This window comes from Strix aluco, chromosome 20 (assembly GCF_031877795.1).
Source record: "Strix aluco isolate bStrAlu1 chromosome 20, bStrAlu1.hap1, whole genome shotgun sequence".
Classification (NCBI taxonomy): Eukaryota; Metazoa; Chordata; class Aves; order Strigiformes; family Strigidae; genus Strix; species Strix aluco.
The window spans coordinates 7,833,374-7,856,996 of NC_133950.1; the positions used below are offsets into that span (position 1 = coordinate 7,833,374).

General features: G+C 46.0%; 1 protein-coding gene and 1 pseudogene across 1 annotated transcript; both read left to right on the forward strand.

Moving 5' to 3' along the window:
* Positions 1–957: 957 nt before the first annotated feature.
* Positions 958–11,523, forward strand: LOC141932530 (uncharacterized; annotated as a pseudogene).
* Positions 11,524–18,648: 7,125 nt separating this feature from the next.
* TLR4 (toll like receptor 4) lies at positions 18,649–23,373 on the forward strand. Its single transcript, XM_074846240.1, is given in 4 exon segments — positions 18,649–18,771; positions 19,593–19,759; positions 21,029–23,255; positions 23,257–23,373. Coding segments are annotated over 4 exon segments (2,634 nt in total).
* The last annotated feature ends 250 nt before the right edge of the window (positions 23,374–23,623 follow it).

A 23,623-nucleotide genomic window follows, 5' to 3' on the forward strand; every position in this document is an offset into this window, starting at 1 on the left:
TGGTGTGGGAAGAGGGAGAGAAAATCATCAAGAATGCATTTTCATTTTCTAGGCCATTTTTTTTTCAAGTTTGCAATCTCTGATGGACAAAAAACACAGTATAGCTCAACTAATCAATTGCTCTCTGAAGAATGGAGAGTGTGTCATCTCTGTTGTATTTTTCTGTTATTCTTGGTCTGCTGCAGGGACTCATCATAGCTACTCTGTGACAGTGATTTTAGCTTTGTAGCCTGAACTGTGATAATCTGTTTTGCAAGTGGGGAAACTGAGGCATGGAATAGTAAATTGGCCCCTTCCCCTTCAGATCGCCTGTGCAGCCAAGAGCAGCGAACAGCACAGGCACTAAGGGCTGATTTCCAAACCCAGAATATAGCACACACAACCTAGACCTCATCTTCAGCAGCACTCAGCTCCCAATTAAACTTAGACAAAATGAGATTTTCACTAGCACTTAGCAGCTAGCCCTTCTTCAGTGAGAATACTGAGCAGATTTTCAAAAGAGTTCAGATACTCCTCAGCTCTTGGAGTTTCTTCGGGAAAAGCTCCTGCATTTTGCTAAAAGGAATGTTTTTTTTCTTTGCCAAAAATCTGACCCTTCATTTCTAGGCACAAACTTGTTCAGCACTTTTTTTTAGTTTTTAAGGAATAGCATCCCTCTTTTCCCTTTTTTCTTTGATTTTTCTGGGTTCTAGGAACAGGGCTAGTGATTGCTGCTGTGCATATCTGAAGATAATAGCTTTGCTAAATATTTTTTCCTCTTTTAAAATATATATCAAGATTGCCTGCTGCATAGTTTACATTTCCTGCTGCGGAGACAAATACTTTAATTAAAATGAAAGAAAGAAAAAACATCACACAGAAAAAGAAAAAGCCTCTGTGGAAAGACTCCTAAAAGGCTTGCGAAAAGTCAAAATGGGCAGATGAAGATCTTTGGCAGCCAGGACACATTTTGCATATATGCACACAGGCTTTGGGGACTATTTTGCTCAATGCAAGGAGGGAGGTGCTGGTGAAAGCCTCAGCTGCATGAAGAAACCCAGTTGCATTTCTGTCAAGCAACAAGAGACCTTTTCTCAGACTGCTTGTCCTCCACCTCCTACAGCTCCTGCTCCAGTCTGGGTGCAGGACAGATGGAATAGCTTCGTTTCAGATGATCATGTCTAGAGAAGAAGAAGGAAATAGGATCTTCTACCTACCTTGATCCTGCCTCTTTCCTTCACTTAAGAGCAAAATGTTAAATCAATCCCTGTGGTTGCTGTATCTGATTATGGGACTCCTTGTACCTGCTCTCCCTCCCCTGGCTTCAGCTTGCCCCCAGGGAAAGCACAGGAGCAGCAAACAGCAAGAAACTCCTAAATGTTCCAGGCTGATATTAACTCCAGGGACAGATGAGAGGGATGGGAACTTGCAAGTACAAAATAACTGCTCAGACCTGAAGATTTTCTCCCTAAGTCTAGTTAGAGACTGAAAACAGAGCAGGAGAAAGGGAGATGCCATTTATAAGTAAGACTTCAGTGTGAGTCTCCAGGGCTTGCCTGCAGGAAAGGTGGTAAGAGAAGTCTTCCCTTGTATTTTTAAGCAGAGGAAGCAGCCTGTGAAGGGCACCTACTCAACCCCCTCTCATGCCCACACTAGGTCTGCAGCCAGAAGAGATGAACTAGCTCCCTCTATACACCTGTCTTAAGATCTTTCTGGGAAACATTCCTAATACCCTTCCCCTAAAGTACATCCATCTACCCCAAAAACCACATTGCCTTCCCAAAGCATACCAGCCTACCAGGGCTTCCCATTTAAGGCCAGCCCTGATGCACTGCAGGTAGTGCCCACAGCTGGGGGATCACTGGAGCTCCTTGGCATGGCCATGGGGAGCAGCAGCTGCCAGCCCTGGGTTTCAGAGGGCAGCGGTGCTCCAGCTGGGTGGTAATGAGCAGAAGGACCTGTTTGAATGAATTAATCACCCTTGTAAAGGTCTTTTTCCAGGCCAGGGTGTAGGGGGAAGAGGGTGGATTCGGAGTATCACAACATGCTTCCCCCTGCTAAGCTGGGATTTGTATCTAGCTCATTGAGGATAATTAGATGATCACCATCAGATGGGTAAACTGAGCTCTCACTTTCTGCACCATCCCTCTAAGGCAGGAGCACATTATTACTGTTTTTCACCAGCCTGAACCAGCAATTGTCTCTTTGAGCTGTGACGCTGTACCTATATAATTAAGGCTGTCAGTCAAACTCAGACACCTAAACACTACAAACTCCATGGCTTACAAGGATTGATCACAGGACTTTATTCTTGGCAGTCAAAGCGGCACTTTGCGGGGCTCTCTTTTCCCTTGTTGGAGGAACAAACTGTGGGGTTGTGAGAAGGAAACGTCCCTGGGAAAGCGGGTAGGTGCCTCCAGTGCTGACTGGATATGCTGGCTGTGACCATGGGTCCTGTGCAGCTGGTGGGATGAGCTGCACTGATCCTGATTGATGGTTCTGGTTCAGAGCCTGTGTCTGGGGCTCAGGGTATGGGTGGGACCTGCCTAAGCTGACAGGGAGTTTGAGTGCTTATCTACTGCCTTGACTGGCTGGAGCACCCAGCAAAACAGTGAGAGAAGGGCTTGACCCAACACAGCTGCTCTCCTTTGTCTATGGGGGTCTTGTGGGTCATCAGACAGAGCAGGGGGGGAGCAGTGCTGTAGGGATGGAGGCATGGCATTGGAAAATCTAGGCTTGCAGGACAGGCACTCAGCTTGCCTGTCTCTGCAAAAGTGCCAGGTGAAAGTTTGTCAGCCCTGTTTTTGACTGGTGTTGTCTCTACTGTTTTGCAGGATGTGCGTTCAGACAGCATGAGTGCCAGATCTGGAGCAGGGAGATGACTCTTTGCCTTCTTTCAGTGGAAAAAGCTGGTGATCCTGCTCTGTGTAGGTAAGAAAACCTCAATGCATGCTGAGCCCTGCTCTCTCCCAGCCACCATTCACTGCTGTGTCCCCCTGCCCTAGGGTCTTGCTGAGCTGGGGCTGTACAGGAAGAGGGCACCTTCCTGGCCACTGATGTCTTCACTTGGAGAGACCCCAAAACGGGAAGTGGCAGAAGAGAGGAGGCAGGAGATACGTTTCAGTAAATCAAACACACACAGCCCTGCTGTGTGTCCCCACAGACTGAGATGGGGAGGACTTACATGGCATCAGCAATGGGAGCACAGGCCCTAGGCACCGTGTCCTTTCTTAGCTGCATGTTGATTGCTCCAGCAGTTGTGTTTCCCAAATGCTGAGCCCCCTTCTGCAAATGGCCCCACCATATGCAGCTCTTCTGTGCACAGGCTTTGCACTCTCATTTGTCACTAGCAAAGCTGGGCTTCTCCAGAGAGGCTTTAACTGTGCCTGTTTTGTGTGTATTTTTAGAAAATCAAGTTATCTTGGATGTCTTTGGGGGTGTGGAGAGTAGAAAAGCATCTAAAAGGTGACTTGTTTCCCAAAGTGTAAAAATCTTTTTGTTGTTTTGCATGATTGTAAAGTGAATTTTCCCCTATGCCCACCCAATATGCTGCCTCTGCAGCAAGGGCAAATGAGGAATAACTTCTCTCAAAGGTGTTAATATTTGCAAACATCCGTGCAAGACCTGCATCCCTTGTGATATGTGTGCACGAGGCTGTGGGAGGCTAGAGCAGGGTTAATGTGCTTCTGTGATACACAGATTAATGTCCTCTGTGTGTGTGTGAGGTCTAGCAGTCACCCTCTGATAAATGCTGCTGCGATCTTTGCAGGATTAGGGCCCAGAGGTGGGTGTTTACCTGTTTCATGTATGCATAGCAGCCCAGAAGTAATCAACTGATGAAAGCCTCTGTGGTGTGTGTAGGAGGTTCAGGAGAGACCCAGGAAACAGTGCCTGTACGAGCATATGTAACTGCTCGTGATCTCCCTCCAAGAGTAAAAGAAACCCAATTGTAATTTCATACCATCATTGAAAGGCTGGTTAGTTGTCACAGAAAGTTGCTGCTGCTTAATGACCAAGATGCGAACAGTGTAATTTTATTTAGATGGGTGCAAATGATGGAGGACTTTTTCCCTTCTGCATCTGCAGTCCCAAATTCACCTGTGCAGAGCAGGGCACTCGGTGTGAGCTGAGCCCATGCTTTAAATCAGCACAGCACCTTGATCAAGGTGAAGAGCTGCTCAGACAAGCTATCATCCGTGTTACGGAACTGCTTTTGGGTAATCTTTTCTCTGGCACGAACCTCTTGATTTCAGCCTGGGAAGATTTCTCCTGCATGTACATTTCTTCTTATTGTCGTGAGCCTCTGCTGATCTCAGCAAGGGCTTTTGTCCTCTGGGCTTTGTACCCAAGAACCACAGTGTGGGTTGCAGCTGTATCCTACTGCCTGTCTGTGGGATAACGGATCACTTTGTGCAACAGGGCCTGTTTGATGGCCCTCACGGTTCCCTGTGACATCCCGAGGAGAAGTCAGCTGACAGCTTTGGAGAGGAAGGAGCGAGGGAGCCCACGCCGTCTATGTGGGACTCCACAGCTCACCCCAGCAGCGGGCACGGCCAGGAGGGCTGCGGGTGACAGGGATGGGGAGCCAGGCTTTGGGACCAGGCCAGCCTCATGGGGACCATGTCGAGGGGCTGAGGGTTTGACCGGCTCAGGGAGTGCCATGGTCAACCCTCCCCTCTGTGCACTGCCATCGTGTCATTTTACAGATTGATGTGAGTGATTGCTGGAGCGCTGTGAGGCTTGAGCTTGCAATCAAGTGTCCTTATCTGCTGGGAAAAGGATGCTGCATTTCCTAGGGTTCATCACAAGAAGGCCCCGTTTAATTTTGTCTAGCAAGGGGCTAACTCAAATACAGCCACTTGGAGGCTCCAAACTCTGAAACAGGGTCTGCTCGTCTGCAGGTCTGATGGCTGCAGGGGCTCGGGAGGTGCTGACGGCGGGGAGAGGTCCTGTGGGCTGCGCAGTGGGGTGGTCCCAGCTGTGGTGCTGCGGCCGGGGGGTGCTGCCCCTGTGTCAGCCTCTCCATTGCCTCTGCAGGTCCGTGCGTGCAGAGCCTGTACTACTCTGTGATGAACTCACATGAAAGTCACATTGAGTAAGTTACCTCTTCTCCTTCCCTTTTCTCACCTCAGTGCTACATTGTCTTAGTTAGAGGTGGGGCACAATTCTTTATTGTGGAAAGAAGAGACAACCACGCTCCCAGGATAAAACCTGGGTGAGAAACAGCTCACCCAGTAATGTGAATCTGGGGACTTGGAGGACTGTTGTTCTGTCTGGCAGTGACTTGAAGGCAGGGCAGACAGAAAAGTAGCAGGATGAAGCACCATCGGTGAGCCTGGAGATGTCTTAGCTAGACTCCAGCAGAGATTCCCCAGTGCTGACAGTCACTTCCAGAGTGCCTCGTGGACATCCCACAGTGCTGTTCCTTGCCTGTCTCTATCCGGAGGAATGAATGAGGCTTACCTGAGGCCAATGATTTTCTAAAACTCAAGCTGTTCAAAGTCCTGAACAGCTTGACATAACTTTTGCATTAGCTCTCCATCTGTTTCCACCTAAATTCCTCTGTGTAAAGGAGCCTTTTACGTGCTCGAGACTGGGGGTGGGGGGGTGGGGACTGGCTGTTCAGGGGACCAAAGTGGTCAGGAGCTGGGAGACAGGACAACATGGACACAAGCTCAAAACCTCTACGTTTGTAGACCTCTTTAAGAGACCTCCTGGACTATCACTAATTCTCAGGCCACACTCTGAAAGCCTTAGGAAAGACTTATAGGAAACGAACCTTGTTTCTTCCACAGGAAGCATCTTGGCACTTGCCAGAGACGGTTTGTGTGGAGAAAGCCTTTTCTTGGAAGGTTTGTTAGCCATGTCTCATTTGTTTGGGGAATTTTTTTGAGAGATGAATCAGTGTCTCAGTGGCTGCTGATGGGTGGAGACTGTCAGCCTAGGGTACATGTGCAGATATGCAGGAAGGGAAATAGAGCTAAGTTCAGCTAACTGTTGCACAGTGGCATCTTGACACCATCACGAGTGAGTCAACAGGCCAGCAGAATGATGCGATACAGATGCATGCGTAAAATGTCCTCTGAAGGACAATCAGAGAGGAAAAGATGTGCTGTTGAACTGATCAGTGTGCAGCGAGGCTTTGTCATGGGTGTCATGAGCTTTGTTATTAAATGAATGAATAAATGAAATTGGAAACGTAACTGGGATTCTGCCCCTGTCTCCTCTAGTGGATAAACAATTAAAGGATGAATAAGCATTCTGCAAACACGTACAGAAAGAGGAGTGATGCAAAAGGGAGAGGAAGTGGGGGCCAGAACTGAAGAGAAATGAGATTTTGCTGCTCAGATGTTGAGTTAAAAACAGCAGCAAGGACTGTATTTAAAAGATGTGGGTCATTTCTGGGAAGTATCTCAGGGTAGCTCAGTAGCTTTCCAAAGCACTTCATTATGCAGCCTGCTTCAGCTGCCCTAGTCCCTGTGTCTGACACTGCTGTGACTGCTCCACTCACCCCTAAACTGCTGCCTCTCTGAATCTCTCTTGGTAGGTTTGAATCTCACTGGAAGCCTTTCCTGACCAGCAAATCTTTACACTCACTCATGGACAGACTTTTTAGAAGAGCGCTTGAAAAAGTTCTGTGGTTCCATAAACTGCCTTTCGGGCTGCAGAACTCAGGTATTGCAGTGCTCTTCCCTCAGTGTTGTCGTGTCTTGGATGGACACTGTGCAGCTGGAGAACCTTATGGGGCAGCCTTGAATGCTGCAGAGGAGATGGAAATACAGCTGGGCACCAGAGTGCACCAGGGGTAATCTGGGCTGACTGGATGGCATGCCTTTGAGAGGAGGTCATAGACCATGATGGTGGTGATGGAGCAAGAGGGCAGTACTTTAACTCCAGGCTCCAGCTGTGCCAGGAGGGATGGAATGGGGAAGGCTGACAGCAATGGTCTTGTGGATGGAGCAGGAACCATTATGGAAGTCACCAAATGCCAATGGAGAGAAGATACTGAGTGGGTCAGTGCCTTTTGCCTTTTTCAGTGTGAGGTACTACAGACCAGCTTCAGTTGCTGGTAGTGCTGGTCATAAAGTGCATGCCTTTTATGTGGAAAAATGCCTCAGTTTGGACAGATGGATGTGACAAGAGTGGTGTTTGAGCAGGCTCTCCCACGTAAAATGTCCTGGCATATTATGAAAGTATGAAAACTATCTCTTTAGAGCAGAAGAAAAAGGAGAGTTAGCCCATTGTCAGTGGTGGGGTCACATTTCTTCCCTGAAGATGACTCTAACTTTTTGTCTTCCAGTTCTCTCTGCTTTTACCACATTGCAGCCTCTTCCTCAGCAAGAGTTGCCTGGATCCTTTGCTGGTATGAGGCTGGGCTGGAGATGGGTGTTGGGTGAGGGAAGTGACAGTTGGGTTGGGAGCCCTGGTTTCTGCAGCAACTCAAAGTTCTCTCTCTTAGTGCTCAACTTCACAGCCCTCTCTGCCTCTCACTCCTGTCGCTGTTCATCTCCTCTCTCAGTAGGTTTCTGTTTCTCTCCTTATTAAAGTCCTTTCAAGCAACTCTTGTACTGATAAACTTAAGCTGCTAGATTGTAGCTCCCTCCATTTAACTGCTGTCATACCCTGATGTCTGTTCTCAGTATTGCCCCGTCCCATCTATTTTCTCTTCTCTAACTCCATCCCAAATGTGACAGTCCAGGTCTTAGAAAGTTGGGTGCCTCCCTCAGTTCTGCCTACCCACATTCATGGAGAGCAGAAAGTGAAGTAGACTATGGCAGTTGTTGGCAAACACTTTCATTTGGGCCTTTCTTCTTTCCCCTCATTCATTTAGAAGAATCATTCTGTGGCCTCTCTGCTGCATACTTCATGCCTTAAGCAAAGGTTCACCTTCCTGGTTACTGGTCTGCTGGGTATCCACACAACATTCTCTCAATTTCTTTAGCATCTTGTGTCCGCTGGCTAACTAGAGATCTGTCCCAATTTTACTGGTACGTCAATGGCACTGAATTGCCTTGTGGTCGCTAAGATAAGACCCATCTATCTAGGATACAGCTGGAGTCCTACTAGTCAGGGCTTCCCTCCTCTCATGCCACCCCAGGAGTTACATGGGAACATCAAAAAGGGCCTCAGGGGATCCTGGTGTAACCTGGTGGAGATACTTGTCAGAGAAGGGCTTCATCTCTTGCAATCTATTCTTTTGCCAGTATATGGTGCCAAAGGTGCATTGTGGTCAGCAATGGTTACTCCATCCATGGCCAACACTTTGGGAAAATGATTGACTCTCACCACTTTATCATGAGGTACTGAATCCTTCCTAAAGCCTTACCAGTTAAATGGGGACTGAGGAGTGATAATGTGAATGTGACTTTATCACCTGGCAAACATAACTTCTAGGATGCATCAGCTCAGGTAATCAAAAATAACTTCCTTGCAGTTCATGGCCAAGCACAGGCACTGCAGGAGCCAGAATTTGTACCACTCATACAGAGATGCTGTCCTCGGGAGCTGGACAGCCATCTCCAGCTCAGTGGAGTGGCAGGCAGTCCCAGTGCTACAGGACTACATGCATTTTCACTCTGACTTGAGGAAGTAATTTAATTTCTCTGTGCTTCGCTTTCCTGTCTGAAAAATAGTGGTTGTCTGCCTTTTTATTACAAGGGAGGAACTATTAGTGTGCCTGTGTGAGGTGCCCCATATGGTGGAACCAGGCTGCTAGCTTGGGCCATACTGTGTGTCAGCGCCCTCAAGTGAGTTCCTGCAGCCAGGCATGTATCTGACAGCACACAGCTGCCTCCATGGCTGGGAACAAGTGATACTGAAACTGGACAAATTCTGGCTTTGGTTCTCAGATTAAATGATGCTGCAGTAAAAGAGCACATGAAGGATATGGGTGAGAGAACCAGGATCCATCTTTTCTTCCCTGAATCAGCTCTGCCCAACCCTCTGGAAAACAATGGCAATGATACACTGATGGTGTTTGTCCCATTCAAGCCCCTGGGTTTCCTCTGGCTGAGGGAAGTAATACTGAAAACAAGGAATAAGGTGAGATGTCTTTAACAAGGGAAGGTTGAAACCAGGTTATTTGTGGTGACATATTCAGTAGCTCTGATAATCATGTATCTTTCAAATATTTAATAAGCTGCATAATGCACCTGAGACCTTATTTTTCACTAATTAGAAAGACCCCTGTCTCAGCCACATTGGAGATGGGTGTATGGGAATAAGTGGAAAAGACCAGGAGATCCTTTGCTCCTCCAGACTCTCCTGAGTCCCTCTGAGCACCCAGCCAGAGCAGTAGACCACAGCTAACCCAGGGATCTTTATCATGGCACTGTCTGGTGCACATGGGCGTGTGCCAGGTATCTCTCTGCCTTTCTCCTACAGATGAAGGTGGGGTTTTGGCACCAGCCCCCCCCCCCCCAGGAGTGGAACAGGAATGTCTCCCAGCTATGAATTCTCAACCCGTATGTCACCTATGAAGCGATGTACAAACTACTGCAGCTGGATGTGTAAGTAGGGTGTGATACTGCAACTGGAGAGTGGAGCACCTGTGTCTTCCCTTATACCTTACTGCTTCAGTGCCATGCAAGGGGAAGGAAAACTTTTTCATTAGATTAGCTAGTCCCTACCCCTAGTAAATGCAGTCTTTTCCTATAGCATGGTGCTTCAGGTTGAGAGCCCTGCTCCTACCCAGAAAAGGAAGACTTTTCCCCAGTGCACTGCAGTGTTATTCTCATTCCAGTCTGCCCCATCACCTCTTGCCATTTTGCATTCAAATCCCTTTTTAGTTACGTTTCTGTCTCTAGTTCTAGACCTCAGAAAACCTGGTTCTCTAGTGACAAGCAGCTGTCCATATAAACCATTTCACACATGTTCCTTTGCTTTCCCTGTCTGAAGACCATTACTAATAATTAGCTCGTGTAAAATGGGAGGAATTTTGGTTGGCATTCCTTAAAACACTCTGTTCTCACAGATCTCTGGCCTGAGGCTGGCTGTTATGCCCACTGCTTCTGGAGCACAGTTTTCCCCTTCACTGCACGATGGAGGATTATTTCATTAATGAATCTAATGATACTTTATCTTTGGTCCTGACGATCTTTGTGATGGTGTTGTCCAATCTTTAATTAACTTTAAGCCTGCCAGGCACTACTAGGATGTTTATAATCTGCAACAAATGCAGAAGAAGCTTGAAGGCCTGGTATGGTAAAATAACCTTGTCCAAGGTCATGCACTGACTCTTGGCTGGTGTTGAGATTAAATGCCAAGCCTCCTGACTGCTGAAGCAATGCTGTAAAAAAAAGTACGTTTCCCTGCTAAAATGTTTGGAAAGTGCAAAGTGGGACAATCCAGGTGAGGAGTGCAAAGTGCCTGGGCGGCTTGGGGGACCAGAGTGTGGTGGCTGTGCTGCTCAGTCACAAGGCTTTTAAGGCAGCGTTTGAGTTGTACTTGGTCATGTTAGCTTTACGTGAGCAGAAGGCAGTTTTGTAGCACACAGACCAGGGACAGGAATTTAATGCGTGGATTAAAAGTGAGGTATCACATGAGGGCTGCCAGCAGGGAATACACACAGAGGCACATGGAAAAGAAAGAGATGCAGAGACCTTGTATAGACTCTGTCATGGATGTTAAAAAGTGTGCTGATTTCTTTCATTCAAAGCTTTTTGATTTCCATGGAGCTCTATGTTTTATCAACCCAGAGGTTGTATGTTCATGAGCCCTCATCTTCTGCAGCCCCTTTTCATGAGATGTTCCCATTTGAGTTTTGAGAGTGCTGTCTGTGCACCTGTTCTATTTTATTTATGGTTTTTTTTGCTATATTGAGTGTGGAAGAAGCTACTGGTCCCAGCTGCAAAGGTGTTGCTGGTGTCAGTATTGTAAAAGTATGAGTTTGAAATCCTAAACAGATGTTCTCTCCTTTCCCTTCCTAGAGATATGGCACCACGGGAATCAGTGCTTTGAACTTAGCCCTCCATATGTGCCAAGAGGTCAATATTGCAGGCTTTGGTTACCCTGGCAACCGTGACAATTCTATGCCAATATATTATTACAATATGGGTCACTCACGGAAAAAAGAGGTAGAAAATACCTCCCCTTCAAACTAAGGTGTTCTCTATAGGGGAACCTACTGGTCAAAGCTGGGAGTCAAGCAGCTGAGAGCTCTGGTAGCTATTGCTGGTGTTACCCATGGAAGTTCCTGCTGGGACATGCCAGGGGAACATGTTGGGATATGCTTTGTTCTCAGAGAGCAGCTTGGGCACAGATGCTGGCACCTTCAGGGCGCCTTTCATCTGTCCTAGTTTGGTGATGAGGGCCCTGTGCAGTGGAAGTCCTGCAAGTGGCTGCAGGCAAAGTTGGGTTGGGCAGGATCCGGTGCATTTTGGTCAGGGTGAGGGGCACTGTAAGGAATAATCTATAACTTTGCCTCTCTTGTCCCTGCAGCTCTTTTGGCACAATATCACCGCTGAGAGGAACTGGCTGAAAATGATCAAGTGGGGGGTGATTGGTGACATAGCCAGCCCTTCCTTCCAGGCCCAGAACTGCTGAGAAGGCTGTGCTGCTTACTGTCCCCTCCAGACACCACTGATGATCCCAGCTGGGCTTTGCCCTTGTTTCAGGTTGTTTTGAGCAGGTCATAGTTGGTCCTGTTGCATGTGGGGTGGGAGATGAATCCCTGAGGTTCAGAACACTTGCCCTTTCCTCTGTTGGCCTCTGGTTTCCACCGCTGACTGCTGTGGTGCAGGGTGGAGTGTTGCACAACCCTTCTGCCTTGGGTAATCCTCTCCTTTTTTGTCAACAGCCATCCTGTGCTCATCAGTTATTTGTGAAAAGCACCAAACTGAGATGCTAAGATGGCCCTCAGCCCCTGAGAAAGGGAGGGGTGAGGGTGCAATACCTGCCATGGGATTTCAAACTCCTTCCTAAACAGATTGGAGTGAGAGAGTCATACCCATCACTTTGGAAAAGGGCCAGGTTGAACACTCAGAGATTTCAGTGTCTTGCTAATTGTTGGGAAATATTAATGTCTGTAGGAAGCAAGAAATGTTTCTTTCATTGTTCTGTTTGAGAATAAATGCGGTTTTGGTTTCAAGGAGTTGGCACTGTCTTGTGGGAGGGGGATTTCTGATCAGGATGGGTGAGAATTACCTTAGCATCTCCTCTGAGATCTTATTGTGGCTTTATGACCCCAAGTAATCCCTCTTCCCCCCCCGCCTCTTTTTCCTCAGTATGCTGTCTGGAGCTTTCCATGTCTCTTCCAGCTTGTTCTAAGCATGAAGCCAAGTCTACTTAGTGTGCTGAGGATACTCCACAGTTAAGAAGCCACCTTAAACCCCCACTTATCTGTGGCTGGCTCACGTCCGCATTCCACCTCTGGGGCCACATCTTCTCATTCTCTACTGCTTCCCTCCAGGGTGCAGCTATGTCATGTTTTCCCTTCTTTACTCCCTCGTTGCTTCCTGGCCTGTTATCATCATGGGTTCACCTCAGTTGCTGCCTCACCAAAATGTTGCCTCTACCCGAAAGAACCTACAATGATGAAGTTACAATCTGATGCTATGCTGGTATGACCACTCTGCTGCAGCCTTCTCAGCCAGGTGCTGGTTAGGAAGAAGGCTCCTGCATGGCTATTAGAGGGAAAACTCTAAGACTGGAGTTGGCTTAACTTACATCAGGCCACATGTGTCTTACAGCAGCAGCATTTGGCGTGTGGGAGCATTAGTAGAGTACTCATGTAACTGCTATTTCCACAGGACGTGAAACTTCTGCTTTCCCTCCCATTCCCTTCCTCCCTCCCCTTCACTGTGGTCAGGCTTTCAGGGCACTTGCTGTGCTCTTTGTGTCACTCCTTTTCCTGGGTAACTTCTCTTCTAGTATCTCAGCCCTGCTTCCTGAGAGCTTTCCATAATGCCCGATCTCTCATGATCTGCAAAGTGTTAAATGCCCTTGACGTTGCTCCCACTGTTATTCACTTTTTGCCAGCCTGCTTCCTCCTCCATTAGAACTGAAGTGGTTTTGTCCTGGTTCGTGCATGCAACTCATGGCCAAAGAAATGCTGACAAAACTCCCACAAAGCTGCCTTGCCCTGGGAGACTGGTGGAAGAAATGGAGGCCCTGGTCCAGCTCAGTTTGAGAAAGGTTACTTGAAGGCTAAAAGGGGATGACCTCATCTTGCACATGCAAACAGAACTGAACTGAGCTTGGGAGAAAAAGGGTGGTTTAATAAATTCCTCTTTATCAGCTAAACACTGACTTTAGGTTTTACTCCGTACGCAAGTCTTTGCTTTCTAAATAGCACACAATAGCCACACAGGTTTTGCAGATTCCAAAAATATGGTGCTCCAAATGTGTGTAAATATGTATTTGGATCTGGCTTGACCACTCTTTTGGAATTTATTGCTTTGTAAGTAGTTGAAGTGGGCTCTCAACTACGTGGACAATTAATATTCTATGTCCTTCTCCTGGTAGAGTTAAATGGCATAAAAATCTTGATGTCCAAAAGCTGATGTATAAAGCATGCTATGAACTAACCCCAGGAGATGGTTTACATTTTCTCTGTACATAATGTGTATACAAGAACTTCACCAGGGCTTGCAGGAGCTGTGTCTGCACTTTCTGCCACAGTTGTTGCAACATTTTCCTGTCATGTAGTGTCAAGTCATGGTAGTGAAACCATAAACATGAGGCTCGAGAGTCTTATCATTGGTCACTGCCTCTGGCAGTGCTCTCTACTTGCAACAAGCAGGTCTGCTACACAGCTTTTTTGCTCCCATGTTTAAGATCTGACTGGTTTTTTCCTCAAAACAGGGTTCTGTAATCTCTCCAGGTAACCATGATTCATTACACCTGGCTCTTGTTTCAAACTTTCCCAGAGTGTCGGAGCAATGTGGCAGGTGCTTAGTACTTAACCATCCTTTGGTGGTGGCACTGAATCCCCAAATCAACTGTTCTTGTGTCCAGTTTAAAAAGTCTGAGATCTGCAGTCCTCCGTGCCCTGCACACCTTTCGTGTTTGACAGTCTGAATAAATCCTTGCCCTACAGCAGACTTATTATCAAGAGAACTGGAGGAAAGGAGGTGGAATAAGTAGGATAAGGCAAAGCCACAGTAATACAAAACATATGTAAATTAGGCTATGAGATACCATAATAAGGATGTAATGGAGGGGGAAAGAAAAAGAGAATTAGTCCTATTGTTGCTTCAGTAGCAAAAGCTAGCATCGGTCTGAGGTGGTAAATCCACCTTTCTCAGGGCTGCGGAATGGCAATTACACTCCTTCTAAGCACAGCGCGTTTCCTGCCAAGGCACTGCCAACATCCTCGCATCGACGGCGACAGTGAATCCCCGGCTCTGTGGCCAGCCGAGGGGCGACCATGGCTCATCTGAGGCAGAAGGGCAGGGAACTGCTTGGTGTTTGGTGCCAGCCTGCCTCTCTCCAAGGGTCAAGGGAGCTCCACCGTCACTCACTGGCTGTCCACGAATGCTTGGCAAGCGAGTCTGGATGCCTCCACCATCTGTGTGAAATCCTTCCAACCATTTAGATTAAACATTGACTTCAGTAAAATGTAGGGCTCCTAACTGACCTGACATGGTCCATGTGGAGTAGCTGCCACAGATAGTGACTATCTTGACACTGATTAATCACTTCTTCTAGTTGTGTATTTGTCCCTAGTTACTTGACACAGTTCTTCCCTAATAGCTTTTGAATAGTTCTGGGGTATTCATATGACCCTGGCTTTGGGGAATAGCCCATCTGATGGCACACATTACCTACTTCAATGTAGGCTTGGCTGCTTTTCATCAAACTAACTTAGACACTAGCTTTTGGGGTTTTTTCCTTTCCCCTGTGTACACCAGTATCTGTTCTTTTCTGCAACGGGAAACACCTTAGCTATGCTGGATTCTGTTTGCTTTAGGTGGCACCACTAGCAACGGGCTGGGGCTTGGTCTGTGCTATATGGCATGTAGAGACTGGCTGTGATTCCACCTTCATGTCCTTAACCGTCACTTACAGTCACGGGCCTGACAAGCAATCTGCATTACTGATGCTCCTTGCTTTGAAACTAGCAGTTAAATGATCTGTAACTGGAGTTAATCATTGCTCAGACAGACAGCAGCAAAGCTGTCTAACACCCCGAACTAAATGCAGAGTTTCTCTCTCAATCTGAACGTTGTTCTCTTCTTCAAAGATACAAGATCTGGAAACAAAGGCAATAGGTCTTCCAGACTGATCTTCCATCAAGTGTGAGATTATTACACCCACGTCATATGGTGAAGCACCGCAAGTGAGAGGGCATCAAGGCACTCTAGTTACCAGTTTCTCAGCTCCTTCACCAGCCTTGGTGCAGCGTGCGTGTGGTTCAGCACTGCCTCTACCCAGGGTCTGCCAGGTCAGCCAGGGGTTGCTCTGTGAGGTGGTGACTCACCAGTTCCAGGAAGCAATATATTTGTGGAATTTGCAGTGAAAGGATCTTAAAGCCATTTTCAGATTTTTTTCCCCCCATTTTTCCTTGTGAATTATATAAATTGTTTTTCCCAGCAGAACAGCTGGGAAAATTCAACATACTGTTAAATTTTTAAGACATTTCCTTTTGCTTTTCCTGTCCATTCAGACAACCTTTCAGACTTGGACAGGTGACTGACTTGCTGAGTATAAGGACTGGCAATGTGTCAGCTGAATCTCAAGGACTTGGTAACTGCCTACACACCCTGAGCCTGGGCCCCAGATGCAATGTGATGTGATTTAAGCTTAATTCACCACAGGTGACTGCTAAGCCCAGTTGTATTAGCTGATACTGTGCTAGTTAGGAAGGCAGATATGGCCAGTGCTGCAACCCATCTGAGAGCAATACAGGGTCAGCTGGTATAGCCTGACCATGTGCCTGAGCTTCTCAAGTACTTTTGGAATTTCTTGTGGTGCTCCCCATCTCTAGCTCCACAAATAGTGTGTCATGTTAAGTGCCAGTATCTCAGGAATGCTCTCTCCCGTCTGATCCATGACTCACAACCAAATAGTTGTTACAGATGGTCCTTTCACTTAAAATCAGACCTGGTTTGTTTAATCTTGAAATAGTTCTTGCCATGTTCCTCAGCCTCCATTTGCAGATAGGCTTGGGGAACTGCTTAGGATGCCTACTGAGGCAAACATATTGTCTCTTCTGGGTAATAGCTGTTGAGCTACATGTGATAGCTGGGTTAGCTGTGACCTTGAGAACACCATAGATACAGCCAGCCCTATCTGTTTTCACAGCAATCACCAGTTGTCTTGTCCAAGACTTTAACTTTTCTTTTTGCCTGGAGTTCACAAATTATTTTCTTTTAATATAAGCAAGTACAAGATGTTTTGTCAGTCCATCTACACTGTGGCCATCTTATGCTGTGTAGTACCTTGTTTGAGATCACAGAGGCTGAGTATACACTGTCTGTTGTTGTGTTGCTTATATTATAATGTTCAGGAGAACAAAGATTACTTGGGCATGTGTTTTTAGACACACAGATTTTGCGTAACACCTCCTTTCTAAAAGATCTTTGATGATCCCACCAGTAAATTGGCAGCACAGTGAATCATGTTTCATTTTAGATGTTATTCTTGTCACTTTAAAGGATTCCAAATAATACTTTTGTTTCTTGTGAACCGAAAGAGGCAATTACATAGACATTATGGCTTTCTACAGTCATTGCACATTGTTGTATGCAAGCTGAAGAATATGAAGTTAACCAGCATTGACTTTCTAAACTGGTGACTGGGTTTGATTTGCTAGCTTGCATGTTTTCTGCTTGTGCCCCATCCCTTGCAGTTTCTCTGTGATTTGTCCTTGAACAATTTACGATGTCTATTGTGAAACTGTCCCTTGTGATAGAAGCAGCACATTCTTTGAATGTCCTTCAAGCTGTACTTTCCACTTGACCCCTGAGCATGGCTGTTGGATGGATTTTATGATGCTCCCAAACTCTTCAGCATCTTCAGTGAGTCTCCATTGAAATGGTAATTTCTAGAGCATACTTCAGGCTCATCTCAGCTTTAGATAAAAATTAAATGTGGATTGCTTCATTCTGCATATTGAATACTAAAAGATGCACTCATTTATCCTTTCTGCAGACACATGATGCTCTACCAATTTCCTTAATCCAGGCACAGAAGCAGTCAGCAATTGTTTCCATTCACTTTTGATTCCATCTGTAAGAGGAAATACCTGCAATCACGAGAGGCTTTTCAGAACAGGGATTTTGTAGAACTTGCCCAGTTTCAACAAACTTTTTGTCTGCTGGCTTAATGGGCGCTATCTGGATGCACATCAGGGTGTTGGGTTTAGCTTCTCTTGTGCTGCCATGTTTTTTTCATCACAGAGATCATCTGTTATTTTAGGATTTCCCCATCTCTCAGTGGCCCACTACTGACCTGCCAAAGAAGTTCAATTCCCACCCCTGCCATATTTTAAACTTTTCTTTATAAATGGGTTGCTTACTGGACTGATATTGCAGCTTATACTTAATACTAATTTTCACAGACTTTCATGAGTAGTCACCCCCTATTCCATCTCATTGTAGACTAGTATCCCATCCTCGTCTCGCATTTTTGCACCTTCTCTGTCTATGTGGTGTTAATAATACCCAGCAAGCCTCGGGCTGGATCCCCAGTAACACTTCTTAGTTATCTACAGAAAGACAGGAGTAGATACATGAATGCACTACCATTTATCAGAGTAAATGAAGGAAGGGAGCTTTATTAGAAGGCTCAGAGCTGATTTAAATTAATATTGCCAACTGTGAGGTTTTACAAAGCCTCTTCCAGAAACAATAGCTGTGTCTGCACTGTAAATTAAGGCTGGTATTGAGATGTACTCACTTTTGTAGCCAGGCATCAAGCACAGATTCAGGCATGGCCAGAGCAGATAGATAGCAGCTCTAAGCCCAGCTGGGGTGTTTGTGCCTCTCCTGGCTTGCTGCCCCCAGCAACCCACCCACCCAAGGAAAGGGTGAGGAGGGGTGTAAGGTCCTGGGCTCTGACTGTTCTACAGATCTCCAGTATTTGCTCCTTGTGTCTGGCCATGTGCAGCTTGTTCCTGCGATAACTGCAATACTGAGGTCCAACCAGATAGATAAAACCTTGCTGTATGCTCATGAGAGCTCAGCCATAGATAAACCTGTCATTACCTGGCTCAGGAAAACATCTGCTGTGGCTGAGCACTTCTCCACTACTTGCCAGTGTGGTGTAGCTGGGAGCATGGCAGGGGTACAAAAGCAGAGTGTCATTCACTCTATCCAGTGCATTTGAATTATGGGATGTAAAGCATGACCTTCCAGAAATTGGATTCAGAATTTCACAAAAGTTTCCCTTTTTTTTTCCAATTTGACCTGAGCTAATCTGAGGCAATCAAGTCAAGTTACATACTGATAAAACCCATATTCCTCTTTAATTTCTAGTCCAAATGATACCTTACATTACTTCCTTTTTTCTCTTTTTTAAAAAAAAAACAATTTAAAAAAACTATTGCAAGAAGAACAATTCATTCAGAGCATGTCTAGAAACCAGGCAGCTATGAGTTTCACTTCCCTTGTTCTCTACAACTCTCAGTGACGTGTAGTGAGAAGGAGTGGTGAAGCACAACACTTGGCATTTCAGGAAGTTTCTCGCTGCAGGTCCTTGAGTGATACCCATGCTGCTCCCTCCTGCATGCCTGGCCTCCTGAAGATGCCCAGGAGAGGAGCTCTTCCCCTGTGGACACTCGTGGTGCTGCTGCAGCTGGCGCTTGTCCCATCACAGCTGGCAGGCTGCCTCCTCAATCCCTGTTTGGAGGTACGTGATCTCTAAACAAGCACAAAATCCTTCTGTTTCTCTGGTGCAACTTTTTCCTCTGCTTGGGAGATTTGTGCATCAAGTCTGTTGTGTGTTAGTTGTCTTCTGAAAACCAATCTTTTTTCCAAGGTTGTTACCAAGGCAATTGAAGTATTTGAAGTAAATGCTGGCCTCAAAAACATCTGAGAACCAGAACCAGCAGCATGAACCGTTTCTTCTTGTTGGCTTTCCGTACCTCTGAGGTTACTGCAGTACAGTTAATCTAATAAATTATGTTTCCTTTCAGGAAAAGATCCAAGCCTTGTCTATAATTTCTGCAAAATACAGTATTTTTGCCCAATTTGTAGTGTAGAGTGATTTCACCAGTACCCCAAGTACCTGCCACTGATTGACTGCCTTTTGCAAACTTGTGCCGACAATTATTATTTACAGAATAACTTAGGTTAGAACTGCCCGCTTATCTGCAGTGTAACAAAGCTGAGAGCTGATCCTGGACACACAATGCATCCTTGTGTGAGTTTTTTGATGGCTCTCTCAAAGGTTGCTGCTGGTTCATCCATAGCCTCAAGGAACACTGTCCTGCAGTTTTGCACCTGCTTCAGTCAGCAAGAAATGTAGCTCTTCCCAGGAAGTAGGACTGGTTTTATTAGAAGTGGGAAAGATGTTTAGGATATATAAGATTAATTCCTAAAACTCAGGGCAGCTCATTTAGAAACTAACTACAAGGTCAGTCATTCTGCTCCTGCTTTCCTGACAGTGTAATTTTCTGGCACTTCATGAAGAGCAGATGTTGACCATGATTGAATCTGCCACTGTTACAGGTCATCGCTAACAAAACTTTCAGATGCACGGGACTGAACATCTCTGGAGTTCCTGCTGAAGTCCCAAACACCACCCAGAACTTGGATCTCAGTTTCAGCAATCTGAAATCACTGGGGTCAAATTATTTTTCACCAGTTCCTGAACTGCAGCTTCTAGATCTTACAAGGTAATGAGCTCTTTCATGTGGATACTGTTTAATATTGCTTCACCAGCTGGGCTGCTGTGGTTGCTTATTTTGGGGTCTGTCTTGGCTGATCATGTTTTTTTGCTTGTGACTTTATCCCTGTGTCTGTCTCTGCATATCCCCATGGTTGAGTGATGCGCAGCTTTTAGTCCAGTTACCAAGTGCACACCCTCTGCGCAGAGCTGGGTCTGTCAGTCTGATCTTGTAGGTTGGGATGTGAGAAGGAGGAGGAGGGTGTTTTACTTCTCTCTGAACAAGAAAAATGTCAGACTTTTCACTGTTACAAAAACTCCAAAGTGGAACATCTTGGGTGAGCTGTTTTTCTAATCACAGTTTAAAAAAATAAAACAAAATGAAGGTACATTCATTTTCTAAAAGGCTGTTTTAAAATATCAACATATTCTCTTCTCCCTTCTCCTCACATGTCTGGGGGAGGAGATGGGGGAGGCCTATTAGCAAATTTGAATTGATGTATAATTTCCATTGACTTGAGACAACAGTTTCTCTGGGTAAATTGTTTCACTGAAAAATGTCACTCAGTCACATCACAGTTACCGCTCCGCAGTGGCTGAGTGGCAGAGCAGCTTTGCTGTAAGGCTCTGGCTGGATTATAAAACTAATTCTGCTTGAATTCATTGCGGGATGGATTTCAGACTCAAATTTTGGATCTTTCCATATGAAAACATCTTTAGACAGCCACCCTCTTTTTCCCCTCCTTTTCTTCTTTAGAGCCAACATGGTCTGGGGTCTGTTCCCTCTCAGATATCATCAGCAAAACTGCTGACAGAGTTGTGAGCTTTGCCGCTGCTGCATCATGCTGGTGCCAGTGGAACTGCCCAGGTGTGGCTGAGGCGACAGTCTGAAGGCTGTGAGGGTGCAAGGTGTGAGGGAGTGCTGTATCTGGTTGGCTCTGCCATCAGTGATGGTCATTATGATGTTACTTTGGCCTAAACAGAAAGTTAGAATTCTTCTTTTCTGCTGCCTGCATGAATTTTTTACCTTCGTTGTGGCTCAAGGCCTCTTGTTTTGCAATTGAACTTCAGACTCAGAGAGAGAGGAGGGGGTGAGAGAAGGTGTCCTGCTGTGGAAGGGTTCCCTTGGCACATTCAGGAGCACTGGCTCTGCCCAGCACATTAAAGCCAAACCAACCCCCAACGTGAGGTTGTGTTGCACCAGTGCTTAGTGCCGTAGTGTTAGTGAATGTGAAAGGGACAGTGTTTCACGCACATTTATTCTCTTTCTGCCCAACAGGTGCCACCTCCATACAATAGAAGATAACTCCTTTAAGGATCTTCCTAACCTTTCCACCTTAATTTTAACTGCCAATTCCCTCCAGTACCTGGGGACAGCAGCCTTCTATGGCTTAACATCTCTGAAAAAACTAGTACTGGTGGAAACTAACCTAACCTCTCTGACTGACCTACCCATTGGACACTTGCATACCCTGCAGGAGCTGAATTTGGGCCAAAACAACATTGCTTCATTGAAGCTTCCCAAGTATTTCAGCAACCTGACCTCTCTCAGGCACCTGAGCTTTATCTCTAACAAGATCACATATATCTCCAAAGGAGACCTTGATGCCTTGAGGGAGGTGAACAGGCTCAACCTCACGCTGGTGCTTTCCTTGAATAATATAAAATATATAGAGCCAGGGTCCTTTGCAAAGATTCACCTTGGTGAGCTGGTTCTAAGGTCCTCTTTTGAGGACTTCAATGGGATGAGCACTTCTCTTCAAGGCCTGACTGGTTTACACGTCAACAGACTAATAGTTGGAGAATTCAGCGACCGTCAGAGACGGGTAGACTTTCAGAGTAGACTTTTGAGTGGACTGTGTCACGTACAAATGCAAGAGTTTGTTTTAATCTCTTTCAGGGAATTTGAGGATAACACAGACACTCTTTTTAACTGCATAGGCAACATCTCCAGTATTCGGTTAGTGGACCTCCAACTTGAAAAGGTGTCAGAGGTCCCTGTGTTGTCTCAAGTGAAACAGCTGGAATGCAAGAAATGCAAGTTTAAGGAAGTGCCTGCCATGAAGCTGTCTCTTTTCAAGGAACTGAGAGTACTTCGTATTACCAAGAGCAAACACCTCAATACCTTCCAGCAGGAATTTTGGGGTCTAAGTAACCTGGAGGTCATAGATTTGAGTGAGAATCGCCTCTCCTTCACTAGCTGCTGTTCCCCTAAGTTTCACGCATGTCCAAATTTGAAACACTTGAACCTAAGCTTCAATTCTGACATCAGCGTGACAGGAGATTTCATTAATGTGAAGAATTTGTTATATTTGGACCTTCAGCACACAAAGTTATTTGGTCCTGGATCCTATCCTGTCTTTCTATCCCTTCAGAAACTCATTTACCTCGATATTTCCTATACCAGAACTCATGTTAAATCCCAGTGTACATTTTGTGGCTTGAACTCTTTGAAAGTGCTCAAGATGGCAGGCAACTCCTTTGAGAACAATAAATTGGCCAACAACTTCAAAAACCTAAGTCACCTCCACACCTTGGATATTTCAAGTTGCAAATTAGTACAGGTGGATCAAAGTACATTTGATGCCCTCTCTGAACTAAAAGAGCTAAACATCAGCAACAATAAGCTACTGATCTTTGATCCTGTAGTCTACAAGCCACTCCAAGCCCTCAGAGCCCTGGATTTCAGCAACAACCAGCTGAGTGTTCTGTTGGACTCAGCCCTAGAAATGCTGCCTGATAGTCTGGTCTTGTTAGACATCTCTCAAAACCTGTTTGAATGCTCTTGTGTAAACCTGAACTTTCTGAAATGGATCAAGGAAAAGCAGGAGCTGTTGCAGAACAAGGAGTTGATGATATGCCACACGCCTGCATACATGAAGAACGTGAACCTGTCAAGCTTCTATTTGTCCTCCTGCCAACTCAAGGTAAGCACAGTGACATCCTCAGTGATCATGTTGCTCACTGCAGCAGTGTTCCTCTTCCTGATTTACAAGTACTACTTCCAGCTATACTACTCATTGGTGCTGCTCAGTGGGTGTAAACACTCTGCAGAAAGAGGTGACACCTATGATGCATTTGTTATCCACTCCAGTAAAGACCAAGAATGGGTGATGAAAGAGCTGGTGGAACCCTTAGAAGGAGGAACACCTCCCTTCCAGCTTTGTCTTTACTACAGGGATTTCCTACCAGGGGTACCCATTGTCACCAATATCATCCAAGAAGGTTTTCTGAGTAGCAGAAATGTCATCGCAGTCATCTCTACTGACTTTCTGGAAAGTAAGTGGTGTAGCTTTGAGTTTGACATTGCCCAGTCCTGGCAGCTTGTAGAAGGAAAAGCTGGAATCATCATGATTGTACTAGAAGAAGTGAATAAGGCCTTGCTGAGGCAGAGGCTGGGGCTGTCCCGATACCTGAGGAGGAATACCTATCTGGAGTGGAAAAACAAGGAAATAAGCAGACACATCTTCTGGAGGCAGCTGACAGGAGTCCTGCTAGAAGGCAGAAAAACAGAATTACAAAGACGTAGAGCTAATGAGTGAAGTGAAAGAGAGATCACTTCTCTCCTGTCTCCCATCCTGGCCTTGGCTGATGGCTGGTGCTCAGAAGTTGGTTCTTCTGTGACTGTTCAGAGTTGGAGGAAGTGGATGGAGGCACTGTAAAAGCACTACAGAAATACCTGCCTTGCTGGTCACCCTTCCTCAAAGGAACTTGCAAGCTAAGGAGTGACAACAGCTAGAAGAACTGCACATAGCTGAGCTCCATGTTTCTGTGTAGCTGTCAGCCAAAGCTGGTCCAGCAATCCATGCAAGCCTGGTGGGCTGGTGAATAGACCGACCACTCTTACTCTCATTTGTCTGCCTCTGAAACTGCA